We start from the raw sequence: 26048 nt of genomic DNA on the forward strand, positions 1-26048 counted from the left end.
GGAAGCAGAGAACAAGTAGAGACTATGATTCCAAGAGCAGCCATAATTCCTCTTTGTTGGATCAAAGGCCACAAAAATTCCACTGGAAGAGTGCCACGATTAGGAAAGTGGAAAAGGGACAAAATGGAGGGGTATCACCTCAGTGGCTATTGAGTGGCAGCTTTCGAAGGCTCACTGGTGCAGGTCACAGAGGCTGGAGAATCTGCCTCTATGAGGTCTACAGAGGTGTCGGCATTCTCATTCTGTCTATTCTGTCTGTCCTTGGAATCCAGAGCAGAAAAATTGCTGGAGGTGCATACCGGCAACAAGGAGGTGAGTCAGCCAAGGAAATCATGTCATGACACCAGCAAGGAGGATCTCCGAGCTGATAAACAAGCAGATCGTTTGCCTTTCTTGTTGGTAGAGGAAGACTCAGATGTTTGATGTTTCGAGGAACATGGAAAGTTTTCATGGGAGTGTTCCTTCTATCCTTCCTGGCCTGTCAGTTGTGTAGCAGATGACTTTCACCTGTGAGGCAAAAGTTTGTGCCTTGTTTGCACGGGGTGGGGAGACGGGGTGGGGAGACGGGGTGGGGAGACGGGGTGGGGAGACGGGGTGGGGAGACGGGGTGGGGAGACGGGGTGGGGAGACGGGGTGGGGAGACGGGGTGGGGAGACGGGGTGGGGAGACGGGGTGGGAGACGGAGGGGGGGGAGACGGAGGGGGGGGAGACGGAGGGGGGGGAGACGGAGGGGGGGGGAGACGGAGGGGGGGGGAGACGGAGGGGGGGGGAGACGGAGGGGGGGGAGACGGAGGGGGGGGGAGACGGAGGGGGGGGGAGACGGAGGGGGGGGGGAGACGGAGGGGGGGGGGAGACGGAGGGGGGGGGAGACGGAGGGGGGGGGGAGACGGAGGGGGGGGGGAGACGGAGGGGGGGGGAGACGGAGGGGGGGGAGACGGAGGGGGGGGGAGACGGAGGGGGGGGGAGACGGAGGGGGGGGGAGACGGAGGGGGGGGGAGACGGAGGGGGGGAGACGGAGGGGGGGAGACGGAGGGGGGGAGACGGAGGGGGGGAGACGGAGGGGGGGAGACGGAGGGGGGGAGACGGAGGGGGGGAGACGGAGGGGGGGAGACGGAGGGGGGGAGACGGAGGGGGGGAGACGGAGGGGGGGAGACGGAGGGGGGGAGACGGAGGGGGGGAGACGGAGGGGGGGGAGACGGGGGGGCGGAGACGGGGGGGCGGAGACGGGGGGGGCGGAGACGGGGGGGGCGGAGACGGGGGGGGCGGAGACGGGGGGGGCGGAGACGGGGGGGCGGAGACGGGGGGGGCGGAGACGGGGGGGGCGGAGACGGGGGGGGCGGAGACGGGGGGGGCGGAGACGGGGGGGGCGGAGACGGGGGGGGCGGAGACGGGGGGGGCGGAGACGGGGGGGGCGGAGACGGGGGGGGCGGAGACGGGGGGGGCGGAGACGGGGGGGGCGGAGACGGGGGGGCGGAGACGGGGGGGCGGAGACGGGGGGGGCGGAGACGGGGGGGGCGGAGACGGGGGGGGCGGAGACGGGGGGGGCGGAGACGGGGGGGGCGGAGACGGGGGGGGCGGAGACGGGGGGGGCGGAGACGGGGGGGGCGGAGACGGGGGGGGCGGAGACGGGGGGGGCGGAGACGGGGGGGGCGGAGACGGGGGGGGCGGAGACGGGGGGGGCGGAGACGGGGGGGGCGGAGACGGGGGGGGCGGAGACGGGGGGGCGGAGACGGGGGGGCGGAGACGGGGGGGCGGAGACGGGGGGGGCGGAGACGGGGGGGCGGAGACGGGGGGGCGGAGACGGGGGGGGCGGAGACGGGGGGGCGGAGACGGGGGGGGCGGAGACGGGGGGGGCGGAGACGGGGGGGGCGGAGACGGGGGGGGCGGAGACGGGGGGGGAGACGGGGGGGGGGAGACGGGGGGGGAGACGGGGGGGGAGACTGGGGGGGAGACGGGGGGGGAGACGGGGGGGAGACGGGGGGGAGACGGGGGGGGAGACGGGGGGGGAGACGGGGGGGAGACGAGGGGGGGAGACGGGGGGGAGACGGGGGGGGAGACGGGGGGGGAGACGGGGGGGGAGACGGGGGGGGAGACGGTGGGGGAGACGGGGGGGGAGACGGGGGGGGAGACGGGGGGGGAGACGGGGGGGGGAGACGGGGGGGGAGACGGGGGGGGAGACGGGGGGGGAGACGGGGGGGGAGACGGGGGGGAGACGGGGGGGAGACGGGGGGGGGGAGACGGGGGGAGACGGGGGGAGACGGGGGGGAAGACGGGGGAGACGGGGGGGAAGACGGGGGGAGACGGGGGGGAAGACGGGGGGAGACGGGGGGGGGAGACGGGGGGAGACGGGGCTGCTACTACGACACTGGGTGATTTTACAACCACAGTGCTGTATTTCTCATCACGTGTCTGGATGTCCATGTCCTTCATGAACTGAGATGTAGCAAGAACAGTACTGTAACTGACTGATGGTAGAACACAGGCTTGCTTCCTTGACCCAGATTTCCTGGACACCCGATCATCGAGGTACACGAGACCAACTCAGGAGGAGTTGGCATGGTCACCATTACATCTTTTGCAGCAGGGAGGAGGTGACAGCCAGGTTACACAGTTGGCTGCGTGTCACCAGGACATACGAGTGTGGTCATAATGATCACATTGGTAACAATGCATTGTGTTCAGAATGTGTTGTCTTACTGGTCGTTGACAGAAGCATCACTCAATCAAATGTGAAAAAAAGGTAGGGAAGCCTCGCCCTACTCCAATGGTGTAGTCAGGGAAGGAAAAGTTGCTGTGTAATATGAAGTTGCATTCAATAATTGTTCACAATTCATAGAAATTTCCTTCTGAGATCAGAAAGAACTTTGCATCTAAATACACTTCATGTGTCAAGCATCCCACCAATACCAGCCACTCTGACCAGGGGCTCTCCACAAGGGTGCCACTGAGCCACAGCGAGGGCCATTTGGTATGGCAGCCACTGCCGGGGGTTCCAATGCTCCGAGAAGGCAAGCAAACACAACTTGCCATACATGGAGAGTCAAGAGGTCAGGTATCAGGAGTGTGATCCCTGTGTTTTCAGGGGGCTCAGCCATATCGGTACATAATAGCCTCATCCCACTGGTGACTTAGGAGGGTGGAAGGGGACTAGAGGGTGGAAGGAGGCTAGAGGGTGGAAGGGCGAGGGAATGACGGAGAAGGGGGGGAAGGGGGAGGAATCCACACCACAGATGCCAGGGAGGGAGCTGTTCCCCATGTGGCTCACAGTAAAAAACAGGAAATTTTGAAGTGGAGGTCAAACCTCAAGTGGGGACCTAAACACCAAAAAGATGAATGAACAGGAAGAAGGAACAAAATTGTAAACAGTACAAGAAAGCAGGTGGATAGCCATGTCAATTTGAATCGGAACACTGAGAAAGGGTAAGGAGGGGGCATCAGGGAATAAACAAGGATAGAGAGGGAGAGCAGGGTGACAAATTCAGCCAGTAAAGAAGAACTGGCTGTATTGCCCCATGTGCACCACGTGTGAAGTCAATAAACAACTGTGAGACCCCAATGAGGGATCTGACTTTACTGCATCAGAATGTACCATCAAGTTGCCCATCATAAAACTGCCATCATTCAAACGTTATGTAAAGCAGTTCAGGCATTTTTGTACATTTATGAGTCTTCTGGTTAATAATGAGGAATTATAGGACACTGCTAAATAACCATTTGCTTAGTTCAGTAATATGTGCTGCTCACAATATGATCACCCATCTTCCAGTGACTAGCACTAATTTTAATGCAGCTTTTGATACAGTATGCAATACATAGAATAATACTAGATTGATTCTGTCAGCACATCTGAAAAACCTATTGGTGCTCCCTTTAGTGACTGGAAAGGTGCAAGTAAACTTCAGGGACTACTTCGAGCAATGTTCATGAGCTGATGGCATTACAACTATTTGTATCCTTGCAAGACATAATTATATCTCATTTATCTGTAGAAAATGTTGACCAGTCTGTAAGAACAGATTTTAAATCCCACCGGAGTTTCAAAAGCTTTCCGACATTAGGAAAGAGATAGGTTTTTCTCTACAATAAAAGCAAATCTGAAATTGTGAAGGCTACAGACCAATATGGCACAGCACATATGGGAATAAACATCAGACCGCCTGCAACGCCAAGCACATGGGGCATTTGAGGTGAATCTAATCCCTGCTAGTGCTGCATTTTTCATGTGCCACTTGCTTCATATTTTGCAGAAGTTCAGAAAATTCAGGCAAGGTGTGTGTAGTGAACAAAAAACCTAATGTGATGCACATCAAATTGTTTGCCCAATTGCTTTAAGGGTGTTCGTAGCACTTCTAGTTGCACATCTGTATGCTGTCATGCTTGTCAAAAATGACACCACACAGAAATAAAACACATAAAATGGAACAAGGTAGGATTGTCCTAGTGACATAAAACACAAACACAATGGTGTTTATCCATCAAGTACATTGTGTTATTGCTCACTTAAGTCATCCCTGGCATACAAGTGTTGCTTACAACAATAACAATATGGTTATAAGATAGCAGTGGCACATGAAAAACTTATGCTCTCTCAGCTTCTGACTTGCAGACACAATTTATATCTGATGCATGCGCATAGTGCCTCTGACTTCACAAATGGCTAAGTAGAGCACCCATTCAAGGAACAGACGGAAACATATCAGAAAGAAAACAGCGCATCTCTGTTCAAGTCGACGTCTTCATTATACCTTCTGTCTGTTTAATGTTCCTGAAGATAACTGACATCTCATCTCGATCCCAATGTGTCGAATTTGATGAGTATAAAAATTGTTGATTCAGAATTTTGGTCACCTTGCAAGATCGACATATTGCTGGGACCAGAAGTTTGTTTGTACATTCAGAAGGCAAGGACTATCTCCATAGGAACTGATCATCCTGTGTTTCAAGAAAGAACTGTGTTGGGTTATGTATGTCAAAGCAGTACCAAATGGTAGAGCACAGAATTTTGTCAAGGTAGCCATTCGTGTTGTGCTCTGTGAAAACCTACACTGACTTTCTTGAAGAAACTGTGAATAACAGAAGGATCAAATCATGTCTGAACCACAGTATCTCTAATCTCAGTGGCACAGCATTCTACTGGTATCACTAACTACTTACATTGACAATATTGATTCGACCGGGTTTCGCAAGCTAAGATCTTTGATTGATGCACACGCGTAATTGTGCATGTGTGTCCTGAGATGCCGCTGAAGTTTGAATCGGTGAGGGCAAACTGAGCCGGATCACATGAGGATCAATAGTGGCAACCTGCGTGAAGACATACGGACATTGTGTGCAAACTGATTGTTTGTCTCATGAAAGGAACCTACTCTAACACAATCTGTGTTGGAGGAAAATCAATCTCGGTACATGTGTTTGCTTGAGCTAATGTATCAGCACTTGCTGCAATCTTTGCCTCTGAATAATACAAATTTTAAGGAGTGTTAATTTGTATCGCTAGTCAGTTGTGCCAGTCATTCATATTTTCTACTTCCTGGCCCTTATTGTGTGAAGTTTTATTTGTGCAGATTACTGTTTCCATTGATATGTGTCAGCAGAAAATGATGTGTTCTACTTGCCTGGCCCTAGAGCAGAGGTATGTTTGCATTTTGCCATGGTGGCGCTTCCATCATCATGTGGCGCACAGATTGACTGGCTGTCTGCTGCCCCCACTAGTCGCACTGTGGTGGCTCTAGGGAAGTGAAGTTGCTCATTTGACACATGCTGTGGTAGAGCGTGACCTCTGGGCAGGAACCATTAGTCTGCTCTTTTTGGTGAATTTATTGAGTAATTAAGTTTATTACATAAAATAACAAGGGACAAAATATGCTAGTCCACATTCCATTTCTTTTCCTTAAAGCTGCTCCAAACCTAGTTGTGAGGTATCAATGTCTTTATTACAGAAGAAGAGCAGCGATGTGACTCTCACTTCCTGGAACACACAACTGAAGATTCAAAAGATAGATTCATTGTTCGTCTTCCATTTCAGGAAGAGCTGAGTTTGTTATGCCATTCTTTCCACAATGAATCAAAATGATTCTCTTAAACTGAACAGACACTAGCAAGATAATCAAAGTTTGTGAAAAGCTACACAGGGTTTATGAGGAAGTATGAAAATTTAAGACATATGGTAATAGTAGTCATGACAGATAACACGCCACATCAGCTATCTTTAAAAAACAAGCTCAACTACTAAAGCAAGACTAATGTTTGTTTGACTTGCCAAATTGAACACGATTTTGTCACTAAACAGTCTTCCAATGGTAGGACCAAACATGAAATATAATTTGTACTCTTTAAGATTATACTTCCACATGCAATGCATTGCCTTCACAGTGGACATGGAAAATATGTATCGACATGCTCTGGTAGCAATTAAAGATCACACTTTCCAATGAATATTGTGGGGTAGTGATAGATCTGCTTCATTTCAGGAATACACAATGACTTGTGAACCCTTCGTTGCAGCACAGTGTCTATTATGATTAGCTCGCAAAGAGAGTGAGCAGAGTGAAGCAGCAAACATTCTCAATAATCATTTCGACATGGACCACTGTATCTCAGGTTGTGATACAGTAAGGGCTGAAATTGAGCTCCAACAATATCTCCTGAAGATACTGATCAGAAGTGGATGTTCACTAAGGAAATGATACAGCAACAGTGCCAAACTATTCAAAAATTCCCCCTGAGTGGTGCAAGAAACACAACTACTTTTTCTGCTTGATAATGATGAGGATATTACAACTTCAGGTTTATTCTAGCAACCAGCTGATGATCATTTTAAAATTGTAAACAATGTCAAACCAGCACCTAATATCTACAGCTTCACAAAACCGCACTACTGTGTGACACATCATACATTTTTGGTCCTTTTGGATGAATTAGTTCCACTGTGATCACATTTAAGATATTTTTGCAATGTCTATGGCAGCATAAGTTAATGTGGAATGAGCCCTCGCCCTCAGAGTTTCACTCCTTGTGGCAGACACTGTACAGTCAAATTCTTATGACAGACAGCAGGCACGTTGATTGTATAGTCATTGCACGAGGGACACATATCAACATACAGAAGTCAGTACAAGATTTGGATGACTATCGAAAGATTTTCATTTGATTCTATTTCATGTGTCAGAGACCTATCTGAATATTACTGGAAGCAAATCCCAAAAAGCAAAAGTAGCTACACACTTACTTTTACTTCACTCAGCACAATCTGTGGTACATGAGATACCAAACATGAAGTTAGTTTTATTGAATTACTAAGCTACATGTGTTAAAGTCTTGACACCCAGAGACAAGAAGACCTCTCTATGAAGTGCACAAGATATCTATTTAACAGCCACAAAAATATTCTATGAAGATTTTTTGAACTTCGTCTGGCTATGATAACAGCAAGAAGAGTGACTCTGCTATCATTTTAGAAAGGTACTTGATGTGTAATTGCAATATCTAAATATTTTAGACAACTGTATATATCATACCTACTGTGGTGTAACCTATCACTTGGTTACAGTCACATATTTCGCAATGTCTATAGTACCGATGAACGATGGCTGCAGCAATAATGTCATCTTATAGTTCATATAATGGGTTTATACTTTTATTCACTTCAGGAATTTTTTCTCTTGTGGATGAACTCTGTTGCAGAAGTATGAAGAATTTCCACAGACTGGGACAACAATAGTTCCTTTATGAGGCTTCACCGTACCTGCTGATTTGAGGTGTTTATTCCATGCTACCTCATTCTGGTTCATTGATGTACCTATCCTCTACATCTGCTAGCACAGTGACAACTGCCATTACATCAGTACACAAACATGAAGTTGAGCTGTCATTAGTATGTAAATATTGTTTGAGAAATTTTCTGGATATTTCAGTAGACAATTATATTGTCATAATGGACTTGAGATAACATTTCGGTTAACAGTGTAAATGAAGTTGCAAAGGTTGTGGGGGCCAGGAAGGAGTGGAGTGCAGTGCAAAGAACAATGAGAATGAAGCGGAAATGAATAGGATACACAGAAAGAAGATTATTAATTAAAATGGGGTTGTGAAGGGCAGCTCACAGAAGGGCTGAAAACCCTGGGCTGATGAGGAGAGCCAGGAAACAGAGTTGTGTTTATTACATGCAACAGAACCATACTTGTTTTGCTACTGGTGAAACTCACCTGAACTCTGCCATTCTCACGGGTGCTACCCTCTACTTTCACTCACCTGAGCAATAGGAGGCGGGCCTTGCTCCTCAACGAGGCCTGATTGACAAGAAAAGAAATTGCGTGTTAATATAAAAACAACTTTATCTGCAAAAGTAAAACAAACATGTGATTAACTAAGAATGTTACAATGTGACATGATAAAGAACAGAATTATTTCATTCTTTTAGAGTGCCTATTGATCAGTGAATAACTGAGCATCTTATCTACTCAATTATGTACAACAGAGAACATTACTAACCAAGTTCCAGAAAGGCAAAACTTTATTCCAGTTGGTGGCTGCTATCTGAAGACTGCCAGGGGAAAATAAATTTTTACTGTCAACATTTCACATAATTGCTGACCAAATTTTACAATCCTGTAATAACGTGCTTATTGAAACATACAACTTTATGTTACAGGATTAACTCACTGTGGCAAGTGTAACAGTTAGGAACTATGTGTATGACTGTATACGAAGCCTCACTCACTGCAGGCATATGCAAACATTATATTCGTCAAGTATTTTACAATGAGAGCACTTAGTTACATGCAGAAAACTTCATCTCCAAATTTCAAATTATCATCAGTTGTTCTCAGGGATACCCCACACAGTGTAATAGCACAAATGTTTGTCACTTACCACATTTTTGCTGTTCATGCAGTCAAAGTGCTACATCAAACACATATAATGCAACCCTTCTTTCTTCACTTAGACATGGGCACATGCATGGCGGACGATGTGGGGTATTTCTCAGGTGCTTTCTTCGTAGAGGTGAGGCAGGAAGATCTTTGATGGGTATGGCAACAGGATGGAGCAGGAGACATAATAGGAATGAGGTGGAAGTGGGTGGTGTACCATCTGGATGGTACCTTACAATGCCATATTGTGAAATTCAACAAAGGGCTCTGTTGCTGTCATGTTACGAGGCTTGGAACAAACTCAGTGCAGCTCATCTTGCCCATGACAGACACTGCATAGTTTCTGTACAGGGGCCCATAACACTGGACAATTTTCCAGTACTCCTGCACTGCACAGCCTTCATTGATCACAGCACAGTGGCTTACCAGCCAACCCAAGTCACAAACTCTACATCAACTATCTACTTCAGAGTGCCATGGCTATTTTAATAAGAAAGCAGCCCTGAATATTTGTGTCACCAGTGCAACCTACACTTTAGGTGCCTACAGCAGTGCTTCTCAGTTGTTACAGACTGAGGGCTGAACTGGAGATTCAAGAATAGTTATCATAGTAGCAAATATCTTTCACTGGATCAGGGCATTCTCTACCTTGTCTTCACTAGAAACCTGTTCATGTAGTTACACACAAAATGTGTTGCAATGACTCTATTCCCCTTAGCTACTCAGGAACATCTCTCTTCTTGTGCTATTTTCATTACTTCTTTGTCTCTGGAAACTTATTACCAGTGTCTTGTGTTCCATTGGGTAGCCCTTATCTCTGTGTCATTCCATCTCACCATCCTCCTTCAATGATGATGTGGCTTGATTCCTGTATTATTCTTCCAGGTCTATGCCTCCTGGATGGCACTGCCATCACCTCCATGAGGATGACAGTTGTCATATTTTTTGCTGCTGTATAGACAACTTTTCCTCTGAGCACAACATCAACATTGGAATCGAGGACTTCACCAGTCCAACTTGCAGTGCTCACCTGACACCTTAAAGAATGATTCTCATATTAGTAACTACCTTAGAGCATATAAGAACTATTTTTATGTTGCTTGCACCAGGAAGCTGCTTCACTTGCACAACATTATCATGTGCCTTCTGTGTTGCAACGAAGTACCAACGTTATGGCTACCTGAGCAACATTTCTCTCCTTGTGCATGGATCATCCACAAGAGGTGGGACATATGACCATGAGTGTAGGTGGCCAATGGCATTTACCTGCCAGATTTCTTGTAGGGGCGTGAAGCAGGAATACAAACTGTTCCAACATATTTCGGCAGTAATTACTGGTACCACAAAATATGTGTCAAAGTTAATATGAAATACTTTAACAGAGAAAAACAGTGGACATGCAACCAGTGCATCATACTAGCAACTGAATCCAATGTAAACAATAGTCTAAAAATGCAGGACCACATAATTACATCATTGAAACAAGAAACAATGGACCTCAACCTCAAGGATAAAAGCCTACTGGTGAAGTATCATGAACTATTTGTGAAGTGTAATGAACTTGAAGTGGCAGTAACCAATAAAACCACAAACAATGAACTCGTTATCCGCACCCCAAATGTACATATCGGTAGGAAAAACTGGCGTTTGACAGGACAGCATACTACAAGAAATAATCAAGCTGTAAATCATGCTCAGAATGCAATGCTCAGAAATCGTGTGTTGTCTAGCACCACGTGTGATCATAGCTCTGTAAAATCTGCATGTAAACAAACTGCAATGGAAAACAAAGCTAATGTGGGGGTAGACCTATGTGAAATGGATCCAGAAAGTGATTTTAAAATTGTAACTTCTGATAACCACCTGGTGCAAGATGCTAGCAATGTCAATTTATATTGCACTCTATCTTACACAGAAATTAACCCAAAGTGAACAATCTGCCACAAAGTGTATGAGTAACCCACCGACAAACAGAATTTCTCAAGCACCAATATACGTGCTGGACAAAAACGAAAAATTCCAGAACGTTACATACAAGAAAATCTCGGAAAAAATGAAAGTACTAATATTAAGTGACAGTGATGGAGGGGCCTGTGCTCAAATACTGCAAGACAAACTAGGGCCCTCATATAAGGTGAAAGGCATAGTAAAACCTGGCGCCCCACTAAAAGAGGTGATAAAAAACACAGAAAATTTGATAAGAAACTTCAGTACACGTGATACTTTGATTGTAATATGGGATTGTAACAACAACGACGCTGTACTATTGTACATAAGTAATTTTTTTCTTCTGATTTTTCAATAAACTAGTGTAATTGATGTTCTGATTTCATTTCTTTTTTGTTTCATGTCATTGTGTTAGGAAAACTGTAAACGAGTTTCAATGTGAATATTAATGTTTATGTCAAATGTGAAGCAATATTGTGACAGAATTGAAGTGTAACAAATGTTGAGACCGTTGTAAGATGTTTAAAATGGTAACTGTGTGTCTGGTCCATACGTAGGCAATGTGTTAGTATATGTAGAATGAAAAACCTCGAGTGAATACTATGTCTGTAAGGGAGCGGTAAAAGGTGGATGGCAGGCAAGCGCAGGAAAATGCACGTGGGCACTGCACGGCACAATGGGCTCAGTAGTAGTTGGAGTTTGACATTGGTCTGAGCAACACCTTCTGTAGCGAGGAGGCTCCCCTGGAAGACATAGTTTCACTGAGCCTCGGGTATACTGTTCCAATGCCCACACAGCATGAAAAAATTCCACAGGCACTAAATGGAAAAGTATTGTGACGCTAAGAAGAATTAAAGTGCCGATACGTCAAGAGCCGTAGCTGTGGTTGTATGTGTGCTCTGTGCCTTGCCATCTCGCCGCCCGCCAACCGACGCATCGATACAAGCAGGCTGAAACTTTTAGTACTCTATTTGTATGGACCCGAGAGTGAACTATTCAATAATAACCTAAATTTTACCACAACTTTCTCCTCATTTAATTATCCTCACAACTAACCTAGACGGGGTCCTTTCCAAATGTGGAATCCGAGTGTCCAGAAATGAAAAATTAAATTTTGTGTTAATAATAATTACTTGCAGACCTAGTTATGTTAGAATGGTGTTTAAGGAACTGTTTTGTTAATGAACCAGTAAAAGAATAACAAAGGTCTAACAAAGTTGAAACATAACTTTAATATTGAAATAGTAATGAAGTTTAATTATTTCGAGACAGATATAAACATATTTAAAAGAGAAGCAAATAAGATAAAAAGGGTAGCAACTCATATACTGGAAATCATGAACCCATGATAATTTCAGTAATCAATATTTTAATATAGTGATCAAAACAGTTTCATGCCCCCCCCTTCCCCCCCCCCCCTAAACCCCACCCCCATATTTATTCATTTGAATTTTGAAGTGTTCTAAATTGGTTTGACCAGCAAAAGTTAAAGTCAATATAAAAGCCTAAATTTATCAGTGTTTTATATTTATTAAAATTGACATTTTGTGTGTGGCTCAAAAGTGCTATTTCTAGGGTAACCTATGGCTGATTTTAATCAGATTAATAGACAGTATAAAGTCTTGTAGTATACATTATAGTGTGGTGTTATGTATTTATGGTTTTTCCATGTCAGTACAGAACGTGAAACTATCAGTTCAATAGATTTTCTTGTTCTAAAGTTTTACTATATTATGCAGTGTTACTGTGTGTTGTTTTGCATGAATATACAGCAACTTGTACAGGGAAGAAGCTCAGTTAATGCCTAATTAGGCTGGCGACCATATTACCATCAAATTGGTAGCATCTTCAGTATTACTTTTGTTCCATACTGACGTGTAATTCCATTTTGAACTTACTTGACGGATCATTGATTTTACAGAGTGGGTGTAAGTCTGATTTGCCACCATTCAGGCACACGTGGTCAATATCTATACAAAAATCCTGTCTCGTAAGGAGAACACCGCTCACTTACCATAGAACAGGCTTTAATGAGTATTGTGTGCCCCACGCGCACGTTACAGGTTCTAACGACATACACAAACTTCTCAATCTAATGTTGAAGCATGTGGTAGAACCATTGGCACCAAAACTTGCTGTAAGCCACAAAATGAATATCATTATCCAGCCTATACCCAGGAGATATGATGTTCAAAATTTAAATAGTAAAATTAATACTGCAAACCTCCACCTGATACAGGCACGGAATTTAGCAAAACATGCATTCAAAAAAAGAATTGCTATGAACTTTGAAATAGAGTGTCTAGCCAGAAACCACTTCACAACACATGGTTTACACCTAAACAAATGTGGCAAGGAGATTATCTGCAATAGACTGGCCTTCCTGACAACTATGGGGGACAATAAGAAACCAAAAGTCAGAAACCATAAACAGATGCTAATAAGCAATTGGATAAAGACAAACAAGATGGGAAATAAAAAGAGTAATAGTGGTCATACTGTGCAAACTACACTAGACAAATGGGTCACAAAGTCACAGAGATGAAACACAAACCCCCTGACTCCTCAAAAATGTCAGGAACCGGAAAGGATCAATAATGTGATGGTGAACATTATGAAGACATCCCTCCAAAATGTCAATGCGATACCTCAGCAGTGTGAAGTGCATGTGGACACTTTTCAGGCCCACCTGGAAGATGAGTCGGCTGCCAAGGACAAACAACAGAACCAGCACAGCTGCTCGGAAGTCAACATACCTAGAATACAGCACAATTTAAACTAAAGGTCAGTGACACAGTAAATATGACTTCAAGCCTCCCTGAGTTAACCCCACTCAGACCTGAAAATCTGTTATCACAATGTCTAATCCTTGAGCAACAAAACTGATGACATAAGCATTTTGCTGACCAGTGAACTCAGTGATATCTCAGTAGTATGCCTAGCAGAGCACTGGCTCTGCACTGACGTAGTTAAATTAATCTCACTACCAAATTTAAATTGGGTTAACACCACTCCAGATCAGATGATGGACATGGTGTGTTTGCCATCTTCATCAATCAACACATTGAATATAGCCCACTTCCTACCCTAAAGGAAATAGGAACAGACAAGATCTTTGAATGTGCAGCCATAAAGCTTACAGATCTAAATCTAATTGTAGCTACTATTTACCATCCCCCTTCCAGTAGTATTAATGATTTTCTGTTACAAATGGATTTGTTTCTATCCACAATAAATCAGTGGAATTGAGATTGTGTGTGGTGACTTTGATATAGACTTTCTCACCCACAACAGACACAGGGAAACATTGATTAACTGTGCAAAAACTTTTAATCTGCATGACCTTGTAAATGAGCCCACTAGAATAACACCCACATCCAAGACAGCTCTAGATTAAATTTTTGCTAATAGAAATAAACTTAACCCAACTCTACGAGTATACAATGCATGATTCAGCAACCACCAAGCTGTCATTCTAAAGGTCGATGTTAGCAAAGATACCTCAAACCCAATCGCACCTAAAACTTTAAGGTTTTTCACCCAAGAGAACTTTAACAAGCTAAATGCCCTCCTTAGTAAAGAAAAGTGGACAGATATGTACACAGCCAATGATGTCAACATGAATTTCAACATGTTTCTTGACAAAATGATCCACCACTTTGAAGAGGCCTTTCCACAAAATCCAGTAAGAATAAATAATAATAATAATAATAATAATAATAATAATAATAATAATAATAATAATAATAAAAGAATAGGCCTCCGGTATCTTCTGCCAGTCATAAAAGGCAACGAAAAGAACAAACCACTAATAGGGCTAACCCCCCTTTTAGTGTGATTACTTGGTTCAGGACAGAACTAAAGAAGCCTCGGACAAGCGCCGTCATGGTCGGGGACGACGCTTGAACCTTATGCCCGCCCACAATGGTAACGACACTGCTAGCCAACTGGAAAATGATTTAAATCCAAATAGAGGTGTTTTGCAGGATATGCTTCCTGCAACCACCCTAGAAGGAAAACAAAGACAGAGGATGAGATGGTCAGATGAAGTTAATTGACACCTCATGTTCTGTTATTACCAAGCAACAAACCTAGGAACCAACACAACTGGATACAGATCACAAGTATACACAACATTTATTACCAGATACCCAGAATTAAAATTTTTAACAGAACGACGACTAGCTGATCAGATCCGTGTAATAATAAAAAATAACAGGATACCCCAGTCAGAATTAGAAAACATCAAACAACAAGTGCAACAAATACTGGAACAAAATAATGTGCAATGAGAAGAAGAAGAAAATACACTAATGGACTCAAACATCCCAGAGCAAACAAACAAAGAACACCACGCACAAATTAAACAATCAGAGGAAAACGAAATCTTAAGACAGCCACCAGAACAAGCACAAATAGAACACTAAGTGACACAGATGTTAGATATAGAAGAAAAATTTCAGCTAACATATATAGAATACAAAGACACAAATACAGACATTAGACCATTCTTGCATAGACCACCAAATAACCCACAAGTCGAAACAACAATAAAAACTATCAACACAATCATACACAACAAAATAAATGAAAACACAACTATGGAAGAGTTACAACTACTGGTTTATATAGGAGCACTCACTACACTAAATATACACACTAGGCAGAGATCAGAACCAACCAACACACTGAAGAAACCCACAAAACCAGCATGGCAACACAGGCTACAGATCAAAATAGAAAAACTGAGAAAAGACATCGGACAGCTAACACAATTTATAAGAAATGAAATCTCAGAAAAAAAACGAAAAAGGTTAGGCAAAATCTCACAACAAGAAGCGACAGAGCAATTAGACGAAAAGAAGCAGAAATTACAAGCATTAGCCAAACAACTCAGAAGATACAGAAAAAGTGAAAATAGAGGGAAACAAAACCAAACATTCAACACAAACCAAAAGAAATTTTACCAGACAATAGATAACACACACATTAAAATAGACAATCCACCAAACATAACAGACATGGAACACTTCTGGAGCAACATATGGTCAAACCCGGTACAACATAACAGGCATGCACGGTGGATACAAGCAGAAACATACACATACAAGATAATACCACAAATGCCTGAAGTGATAATTTTGCAACATGAAGTCACCCGAGCAATTAATTCTACACACAATTGAAAATGATAAAATAGTAAATTACTGACTAAAAAAGTTCACCTCAACACATTCACATCTAACTAAATTATTGAACAGTGACATTGCAGACCCATACACATTCCCTGATACACTTACACATGGAACAACTTATCTGAAACCTAAAGATTAAGCAGACACAGCAAACCCAGCAAAATATCGCCACATAACATGCCTACCAACAATATACAAAATATTAACTTCAGTCATTACACAGAAATTAATGACACATACAACACAGAACCAAAATATAAATGAAGAACAAAAAAGCTGCTGCAAATGAGCACGAGGATGTAAAGAGCAACTGATAATAGATACAGAGGTGACATATCAAGCTAAAACTAAACAAAGGTCACTACACTACACATACATTGATTACCAAAAAGCCTTTGATAGTGTACCCCACTCATGGTTAATACAGATATTGGAAATATACAAAGGAAGTCCTAAATTGATACAGTTTCTAAACATAGTAATGAAAAACTGGAAAACCACACTTAATATTCAAACAAATTCAGGTAACATCACATCACAGCCAATACAGATTAAGCGTGGAATATACCAAGGAGACTCATTAAGTCCTTTCTGGTTCTGCCTTGCTCTGAACCCACTATCCAACATGCTAAATAATACAAATTATGGATACAATATTACTGGAACATACCCACACAAAATCACACATTTGCTATACATGGATGATCTAAAACTACCGGCAGCAACAAATCAACAACTCAACCAATTACTAAAGATAACAGAAGGATTCAGCAATGATATAAGTATGGCTTTTGGAACAGACAAATGTAAGAAAAATAGCATAGTCAAGGGAAAACACACTAAACAAGAAGATTACATATTGAATAACCACAGTGACTTCATAGAAGCGATGGAAAAAACAGATGCCTATAATTATCTAGGATACAGACAAAACATAGGAATAGATAATACAAATATTAAAGAAGAACTAAAAGAAAAATATAGACAAAGACTAACAAAAATACTGAAAACAGAATTGACAGCAAGAAACAAGACAAAAGCTATAAATACTTATGCTATACCAATATTGACCTACTCATTTGGAGTAGTGAAATGAAGTATCACAGACCTAGAGGCACTCAATACACTTACACGTTCACAATGCCACAAATATAGAATACATCACATACATTCAGCAACAGAAAGATTCACATTAAGCAGAAAGGATGGAGGAAGGGGACATAAAAAACCGACATTATGGACAGGTAGACAATTTAAGAAAATTTTTTCTAGAACAAGCAGAAACTACCAAAATACACAAAGCAATCACTCATATAAATACATCGGCTACACCACTGCAATTTCATAACCACCTTTAAAACCCTTTAGACCACGTAACATCAACAGATACGAAGAAAGCAAATTGGAAAAAGAAAACACTTCATGGCAAGCACCCGTATCATCTAACACAGCCACACATCGATCAAGACGCGTCCAACACATGGCTAAGAAAAGGCGGAAGGATTCATGATTGCAATACAGGATCAAACAATAAACACCAGATATTACAGCAAGCATATTATTAAAGATCCCAATACCACAACAGATAAATGCAGACTTTGCAAACAACAAATAGAAACAATATATCACATCACAAGTGGATGTACAATACTAGCAAATACAGAAAACCCTAGAAGACATGACAATGCAGCAAAAATAATACATCAACAGCTTGCCTTACAACATAAACTTATAAAACAACACGTTCCCACATACAAGTACGCACCACAAAATGTACCGGAGAATGATGAATACAAATTATACTGGAACAGAACCATTATAACAGATAAAACAACACCACGTAACAAACCTGACATCATACTCACCAATAAAAAGAAGACATTAACACAACTAATCGAAATATCCATACCCAATACAACAAATATACAAAAGAAAACAGGAGAAAAAATTGAAAAATACATCCAACTGGCTGAGGAAGTCAAGGCCATGTGGCATCAGAATAAGATTGACATTATATCAATTATACTATCAACTACAGGAGTCATACCACACAATATCCACCAGTACATCAATACAGAGTCATACCACACAATATCCACCAGTACATCAATACAATACAGCTACATCCAAACTTATATATACAATTACAGAAATCCGTAATTATTGATACATGTTCAATTACCCGAAAGTTCCTAAAGGCAATATAACATATACCGTACGGTTAAAAGGAAGTCACGCTAGATCAAGGTCCACGTCATGTCCCAATTTTAACCAGACTTAACGTCTGAGAAAGTAAAGAAATAATAATTATAATAGAAACAAGAGTTGGATTACACCAGCTATAAAAATCTCTTGCAAACATAAAAGAATACTCCATATGTTATGTAAACGAAGTAGCGACTCCCCCAACTAACAGAATATTATAAAAACTACACATGTATCCTAAATAGAGTGATAAGACAAGCTAAAAAGATGCAAAATGATGAGTACATTGACAAATCCAGCAATAAAGTAAAAGCAATGTGGAATATCATAAAATGGGAAAGAGGGGAAATGAAAGCTTCACACACAAACATAGAAATCAAACTCAACAATGAATCTATATCTAATCCCGAAGTTGTGGTGAACTCTTTCAACAATTTCTTTATGAGCATAGCTGAAAAATTGGTCGAAAATAATCCTAACACAAATTACCAACCAGCAAACCAAAAATATCACACATGCGCAGAGTCAACTTTCAATACCAAAGTCACTGAAAATTGTGTTGCAAAAGCCCTCAGAGAGTTAAAAACTTCATATTCAGCTGGAATTGATGGTATCCCAGCAGCTGTAATCAAAAATTGTGAACACACAACTGCTGAACCATTAACTCGCCTCTGTGACTGTTCTTTACAGGCACGTATCTTCCCTGAAGCTCTGAAACTTTCTAAAGTAATTCCTGTCTTCAAAAAAGGTGATGATAAAGATATGAATAACTGCAGGCTTATCTCAATCTCATCCTGCTTTTCTAAAGTTTTTGAAAAAATAATGTGCCAAAAAACGAACTTCATTGAAAAAAATATATATATTTATTACGTTTGGCTCAACAAGGGTTCTGAAGCAACAAATCTACTTACGCTGCAGTATATGATTGCATAAATACGCTATAGAACTGTTAGATAGAAAACAACCCATAACAGGCATATTTCTGGATCTGTCAAAGGCTTTTGACACTGTTGACCACAAAATATTACTGGAAAAAATAGAACACTGTGGCATCAGAGGAATTGCAAACAACTCGACTGCTACATTCCTAACCAATCGGATGCAGAGAGTCAGCATGAAATACACTAACAGACAAAGCAACTTAATAACCGAAATTTTATCAAGTAATAAAACTGTAAAGCAAGGTGTTCCACAGCACTCAGTATAGGGACCTTTACTTTTCCTCCTGTGTATTAATGACTTGAGCCTGAATGTTGATGCACACAAAATAATAATATTTGCTGAGGACACAACTGTACTTCTCAAAGGGGAGAATACAGAGGCTGTGCAAAAAGCTGTGAACTTGGCCACTAAACACCTCAGCATATGGGGTAAAATCAACATATTAACTATTAACACCAAAAAGACAGATTCCATGAACTTTCACACAACACAAAATGCAAATTCCTCTCAGTCATTTGTCACTGTAAATAATCAGCCAAAAGATACCAACAATGCTTTCAAATTCCTGGGTCTGTGGGTTCAAGATAACCTGAAATGGAATACACATACAGGAGAGGTAAACGCCAGGATTATTACTGGCTGTTATGCATTGAGTGTACTGAAAACGTGCGAGCCTGAAAACATTAACCAGCGTGTACTACAATTACATACAAGCCCACCTAAAATATGGTGTAATATTCTGGGGAAATTCTCCAACTGCTCTGAGCACATTCAGAATCCCGAAGAGAGCAATGAGGATTATTACTGGGAGCAAACCCAAAGACTCCTGCAGACCCATCTTCAGAAAGGTGGACATCCTTACACTGCCTTGCCTCTACATTCTCGAGCCTCTAAAATTTTTCAGAAACCACATAGTGCCAACTGACGCCAGAGTCATAAAAAATAAAGAAATTCATGAACACAACACCGGGAAATATGCAAATCTGCATGTTATACGTACAAACACCCAACTGTGTAAAAAGGGAGCCTTCCACATGGGCCTCCAACTGTTCAACAATCTTCCCACAAATATTAAGTCCATTGGGGACAACATAAAATTTAGCAAAGCTGTGAAGTCATATTTATTGTGTCACTGTTTTTACTCTGTAAATGAATACTTAGAACAGTAATCTTGCCATTTCTATTAAATTGAAAACATTGAGCAATATAATACATTAGGATACTATGGGCCCATGTCAATATATTTTAACAATGTTAACTGACACTCTCTGACACCTGCAACACACTGCGTACCATCATATCACACAGAACAAATAAATAAATAAAACAAAAACAGATTGGTCTGGGAACAAACTGTAGCAAAAATCTTAATGGGAAATATTTTATGAACAAAGGGACAGTGATACTGTACATACATTGTCGTTGGATACTCATTACCAGCCTTTATCTCCACATGTGTGAAAACATTTCTTCTATGGAGACAGGGAAGTTTCAGAATGCGTGAGGAAACTGACTAAGCAAGGTTGAGGCCGGGAGGGTTATTGGAACAAAGGATATACTGCAGGCCGGGTTCCCACTTGTGCAGTTCAGAAAATCTGGTGTTGGTGAGAATAATCCATAATGGCACAGGCTGTCAAGCAGTCATTGAAATGAATGATGTCATGTTGGGCAGCATGCTCAGCAACAGGGTGGTCCAATTGTTTACTGGCCACAGTTTGTCAGTGGTCAATCTTGCAGACAGACAGCTTGTTGCTTGTCAGTCCCATGCAGAAAGCTGCACAGTGGTTGCAGTTTACTTTGTAAATCACATGACTGATTTCACAGGAACCCCTGTCTTTGGTGGGTAGGTGATGTATGTGACCTGATTGGAGTAGGTGACAGTGAAAGAATGTATGGGACAGGTCTTGCATTTAGTTCTGTTATAGGGATATGAACCATGATGTAAGGTGTTGAGAGAAGGAGTTGTGTTCAGATGGCCAATTATATAGTGTAGGTTTGGTGGATGGAGCAAAACCACTGTGGGAGGGGTGGGAAGGATAGCAGGCACGGCATTTCAAATTTCAGAACACAATGACGGGTAGCCAAAACCTTGGTGGCGACTAATTCAGTTGTTCCAGTTCTGGGTGGTACTGAGTTACGAGGGGAATGCTCCCCTGTGGCCAGACAGAGAGACTTGGGGGTTGTGGGAGACTGCAAATACAAGGCACAGGAGATTTGTTTTTGTAAGCTTTATTGAGATCCGCAGTATATTTCGTGGCGTAATGCTAATCACTGTAGATGTGAGAACTGTGGGTGGATGGGCTGTATGGAAGGAAGTTCTTGGTATGGAAGGGATAGCAGTAGTCAAAATGGAGGCATCACTTGTGGTTAGTAGGTTGATATGGACAGAAGCAGTGAAGAAGCCATCTTTGAAGTGGATGTCAACTTCTATGAAGGTGGCTTGTTGGCTTGAGAAGATCCAGGTGAAGCAAAGTGGGAGAAGCTGTTGAGGTTCGGTGGGATGTGAATAGGGCGTCTTTAATCTTGATACGGGTCATAAAGATGTCTTCAGTGAACCTGAACGAGATGAGTGTTTAGGAAGTATTCTCAACCCATTACCCCATCATTCATATCCATGTAACAGACCTAGATGCAAGACCTGTCCCATACATCCCACCACCACCACCACCACCACCACCACCACCACCACTACCTATGGCTCCAGTCCGGTCCCATTCACCAGCTATCCCATCAAGGGCAGGACTACCTGCGATACCAGTCATGTGATATATAAGCTAAGATGCAACCATTGTGCTGCATTCTACGTTGGCATTACAACAAACAAGCTGTCTGTCCACATAAACAGCATCCTACAAACAGGGCAAGAAAAAAATTTTATACCCTGCTGCTGGGCAGGCTGCCCAACAGGACATCCTTCATTCCAATGACATCTTCACTGCCTGAGACATAGAGATCATGCCCACAAACACCAGATTTTTCTAAATGTGAAGGTGGGAACCCTCCCTGCAAAATATTCTATGTTCCTAAGACCCTCCTGACCTCCACCTCAGTTATTCACTTTTCTCATACATCCATACCTTCTTATTCCAGCACTGCTCAGCCCCCCTCAGCCCCCATTCCACCATCACACCCAGTCTTCATTTTTCTCCTTTTCAGCCGCCACCACCACCACCACCATCACCACCACCACCACCACCACCAACAACAACAACAGCAGCAGCAGCAGCAGCAGCAGCAGCAGCAGCAACAACAGCAACAACCACAACAACTGGCCGCCGGCCCATTACCATCCTGTGCGTTGTGCTATATACATCATGATCGGTCAGAGTGCCCCCAGCGTTGGGCCGTTTGTCGCAGATGTAATAAAAAAGGACACATTGCTACAGTTTGCCGCTAAGCCTCAAAAGAATCAAAGGAAGTGGGTACAGCGGACATGGACGTTGACTTTTAGGAAGTTTAATTGGGACAGGCTCTGGACGCATCGGAACACAAACTCTTTACCGAGGTGTCAGTTCGATCTCGCCGACTATAACTGCAAGTAGATACGGGGGCGGCAGTTTCTTTGTTGAACGCACAGACTTACTCCGACCTTGGGTCACCCCCGTTGGCGCCAGTTTACCGGCGTCCAAGCGGTTATGGTAAACAGCTCATTGCCCTACTGGTTCAATTCACTACCGACTTACAATTCAGTTACTTTTGTTTTGTCAGTGTTGGGAGATCTGCTAAACTTTTTGGCTTGGATGCCTTTCAAACTTTCGGTTTTTCTATCGCTGACACCATACAGTTGGTCCCCGAAGATGTTCCCTATCAATCATTGGAATCTTTGATCTCGGACTTTCTGGATATCTTTGAGGAGGGCCTGGGTTGTGTTTCAGACTTTGAAGCTCACTTAACATTGAAGGCGTAGGCTCGCCTGCATTTTCTACGCCCGAGGCAGATCCCCTTGGCTCTCCGCACTCAGGTTAAAAAAAAGCTCGACCGGCTGACAGCCCTCGCGGTTGTTCTTCCCATTTCTTCTTGTGAGTGGGCTTTGCCCTCGTTATTGTCAGGAAACCATCAGAACACTTGCACAACCTTCACACCGTATTTCTCAAATTCAGTTCCGTGGGCTTGCGCAAGTCAAACTTCTTCCAACTGTCCATTGAATATGTGGGCTACATCTCTCGCCACAGCTTCCAGCCGCTAGGAAGTTTAGTCCAAGGTATTGTCAACCTTCTGTGGCCCGCTTCGCTGAAGGAGTTACAAGCTTTTTTAGGCAAGATTGCCTATTACCACCGGTTCATTTCCAGGGCTTCCACCATAGCCCGCCCCCTGTAATGCATTCTGTGCTAGGGTATTGCTTTTGATTGGTCACCTGCATGCAAGTGAGCGTTCACCTTGTTGAAGGGCCTCCTCAAATGGTTCAAATGGCTCTGAGCACTATGGGACTCAACTGCTGTGGTCATAAGTCCCCTAGAACTTAGAACTACTTAAACCTAACTAACCTAAGGACAGCACACAACACCCAGCCATCACGAGGCAGAGAAAATCCCTGACCCCGCCGGGAATCGAACCCGGGAACCCGGGCGTGGGAAGCGAGAACGCTACCGCACGACCACGAGATGCGGGCAAACCTCCTCATGTCAGTGCCGTGTTTGGATACTTCTTACCCACATAAGCCATTGGTCCTGGCTACAGATGCTTTGCAATATGGGGTGGGGGTGGTCCTGGCAGCCACTGGCGTTGGCGTCTAAAACTCTTAGTCCTGTGCAGGCCAATTACTCCCAGGTGGAAAAAGAGGCTTTGGCCATTGCCTATGCTGTTACCAAGTTTCACCCTTTTTTGCAAGGCACGAAGTTTCAGTTAATCACTGACCATAAGCCATTAGTATCGTTATTTGTCCCCGCCTCTCAGATTCTGGATAGGGCAGCCCACAGACTACAGATCTGGGCCTAGTTCCTCTTGAAGTACAATGATGACATTCATTTTTGCCCTACTGGACAGCACGCCAATGCAGATGAACTTTCCCATCTTCCGGTGGGCCCAGATCCTAAGTTCAATCAAGAGGAGATAATGTGTTTTCATTTGGATGTGGCGTCCCGCCAAGCGGTTGATGCCTTCCCGATCACTAGTTCTAGAGTCGCCGGGGTAACGGCAGCTGACCCAGTTTTACGGCAAGTAGTTTACCTCATTCAGCAGAGGTGCTCATCCTGACCTCCAGGCCGGGCCTCGGACCATCTTCGTAATTATTTTGTTTAGCAAGACCACCTCTCTGTCTTAGAAGGAGTTCTCCTTCTGGCTACTGATGATACAGCTCGTTGCGTGGTTTCTCCTGCAATTTTGCAAAGGGAAGTCTTCACGTTATTACATGAGGGGCACTGGGGTGTTTCCGTACTAAAACTTTGACTTGCAGTCATGTGTACTGGCCCAGTATTGACAGAGAAATTGAGCACTTGGTGGCCACCTGTTCCCTGTGTGCAAGCCAACCGGCATCTCCCTGGTCAGCGTTCCCTTCATGGCCACCTGTAACCCAGGCATGGGAATTTGTTCACATCGACTTTGTGGGCCAGTTTCTCAATGGCTTTTGGCTCATTGTCATTGATGCTTATTCCCGATTCCCATATGTGGTTTGCTGCTCCTCAACCACTTCAGAAGTTGCAATCCAGGCACTGACAAAAATCTTTTCTGTGGAAGGTCTACCAGTAACCCTAGTCTCGGACAATGGACCTCAGTTTATTTCGCAGACCTTCCAGGATTTTTGTAGGCGCTTCAGTATTCGGCACATTTGCTTTCCCCCCTTTCATCCACAATCAAATGGGGAAGTCAAGTGCATGGTGTGCACATTTAAGACGCAGATGAAAAAGTATGTGCACGAATTTCCTGTGGAGGAAGCATTGACATTTTTCCTGACGGCATACCGGACCACACCAAAGGGGGAACACAGCCCTGCAGAGCTCCCCCACGGGCGACAACCTAAGACTCTGCTGCACCTCCTCTGGCCTGGTCCTTGCCAGTGTTTGCAAACCAGAGTACCTGGCTTTCTACCGGGTATGTTGATCTGGGCACGTGAGTTTGGTCGCAATCCACATTGGATACCAGTGATGGTCCTGAGCCGAAATGACTGCCAGCACTATACCTTGCAGGCGGGTAACTGGGAGGTACGTTGGCACCAAAATCAGCTACGTCCACATTTGGGCATTCACCCTCCAACCCCTCAGGCACCGGCTTCCCCTTTGCCGGTACCCGTGTTGGGTTCTCAGGGGATGCTACCGCCACTCCCCCCTGTGACTCAGCCACACTGTGATGGTTCTCAGCCTGGCAGCCTCCAGTAGCTCCAGCACTGGCATCGCCATCGTTCGAGATCCCCAGCGAGAGCCGGCCCCCATTGTAGGCCCGGTTTTTCAGGATGCTGGTTCACCTGTCGACGTCCATTCCCCATTGTCCCTGCCACTGGGTCTTGCCCCTCCCAAGGTGGACCAGGATCCGGAGATCGACGGCTTGTCTCCCCTTCTGCCCTGGGCTCCTGTGGTGGGATGACGGGGGCCTCTTTGTGTGGATCACTTCCAGCCATATTCGAAGTTTCCGGCTCAAGGGCTGGCAGATCCCCTCGACTCCAGCAGTCTGATGCATGTGGAGGTCATCGCTCCTGCACAGCGCTCCACCTTCCAACACAGTGGCTTCACCTCCCCGAAGGAGGAGTGCAGTAACCACCAGAAAGATCGTGGGAGGCGCACATCAGCCCAACATGTCACGGACAGTAGTTGCCGCAAGTAGAGTCCTGTCCACCAGAGGGCATGCAAGAATTTGGCAGCGACCTCTGCCTCAGAACGACAACAACTCAGGCAGCATGAGACGTGCCCAGTCAGTTCACATCGGGCAATCCTAGGAGACAGTTCCCGGTCGACTCTAT

The 26048-nt window shown here is 44.1% G+C and overlaps 1 protein-coding gene across 1 annotated transcript in view; it reads left to right on the forward strand.

Annotated features, from left to right (window-relative positions):
* Positions 1-26048, forward strand: part of LOC124605864 (uncharacterized PE-PGRS family protein PE_PGRS54-like) — a 79137-nt gene that overhangs the window by 50801 nt on the left and 2288 nt on the right. The window contains exon 4 of the mRNA XM_047137810.1: positions 22316-22433. Within this exon, the coding sequence (XP_046993766.1) occupies positions 22316-22433 (118 nt within the window). The remainder of the gene's footprint in view (positions 1-22315; positions 22434-26048) is intronic.

This window comes from Schistocerca americana, chromosome 3, assembly GCF_021461395.2.
Source record: "Schistocerca americana isolate TAMUIC-IGC-003095 chromosome 3, iqSchAmer2.1, whole genome shotgun sequence".
In the NCBI taxonomy this organism is placed as follows: Eukaryota; Metazoa; Arthropoda; class Insecta; order Orthoptera; family Acrididae; genus Schistocerca; species Schistocerca americana.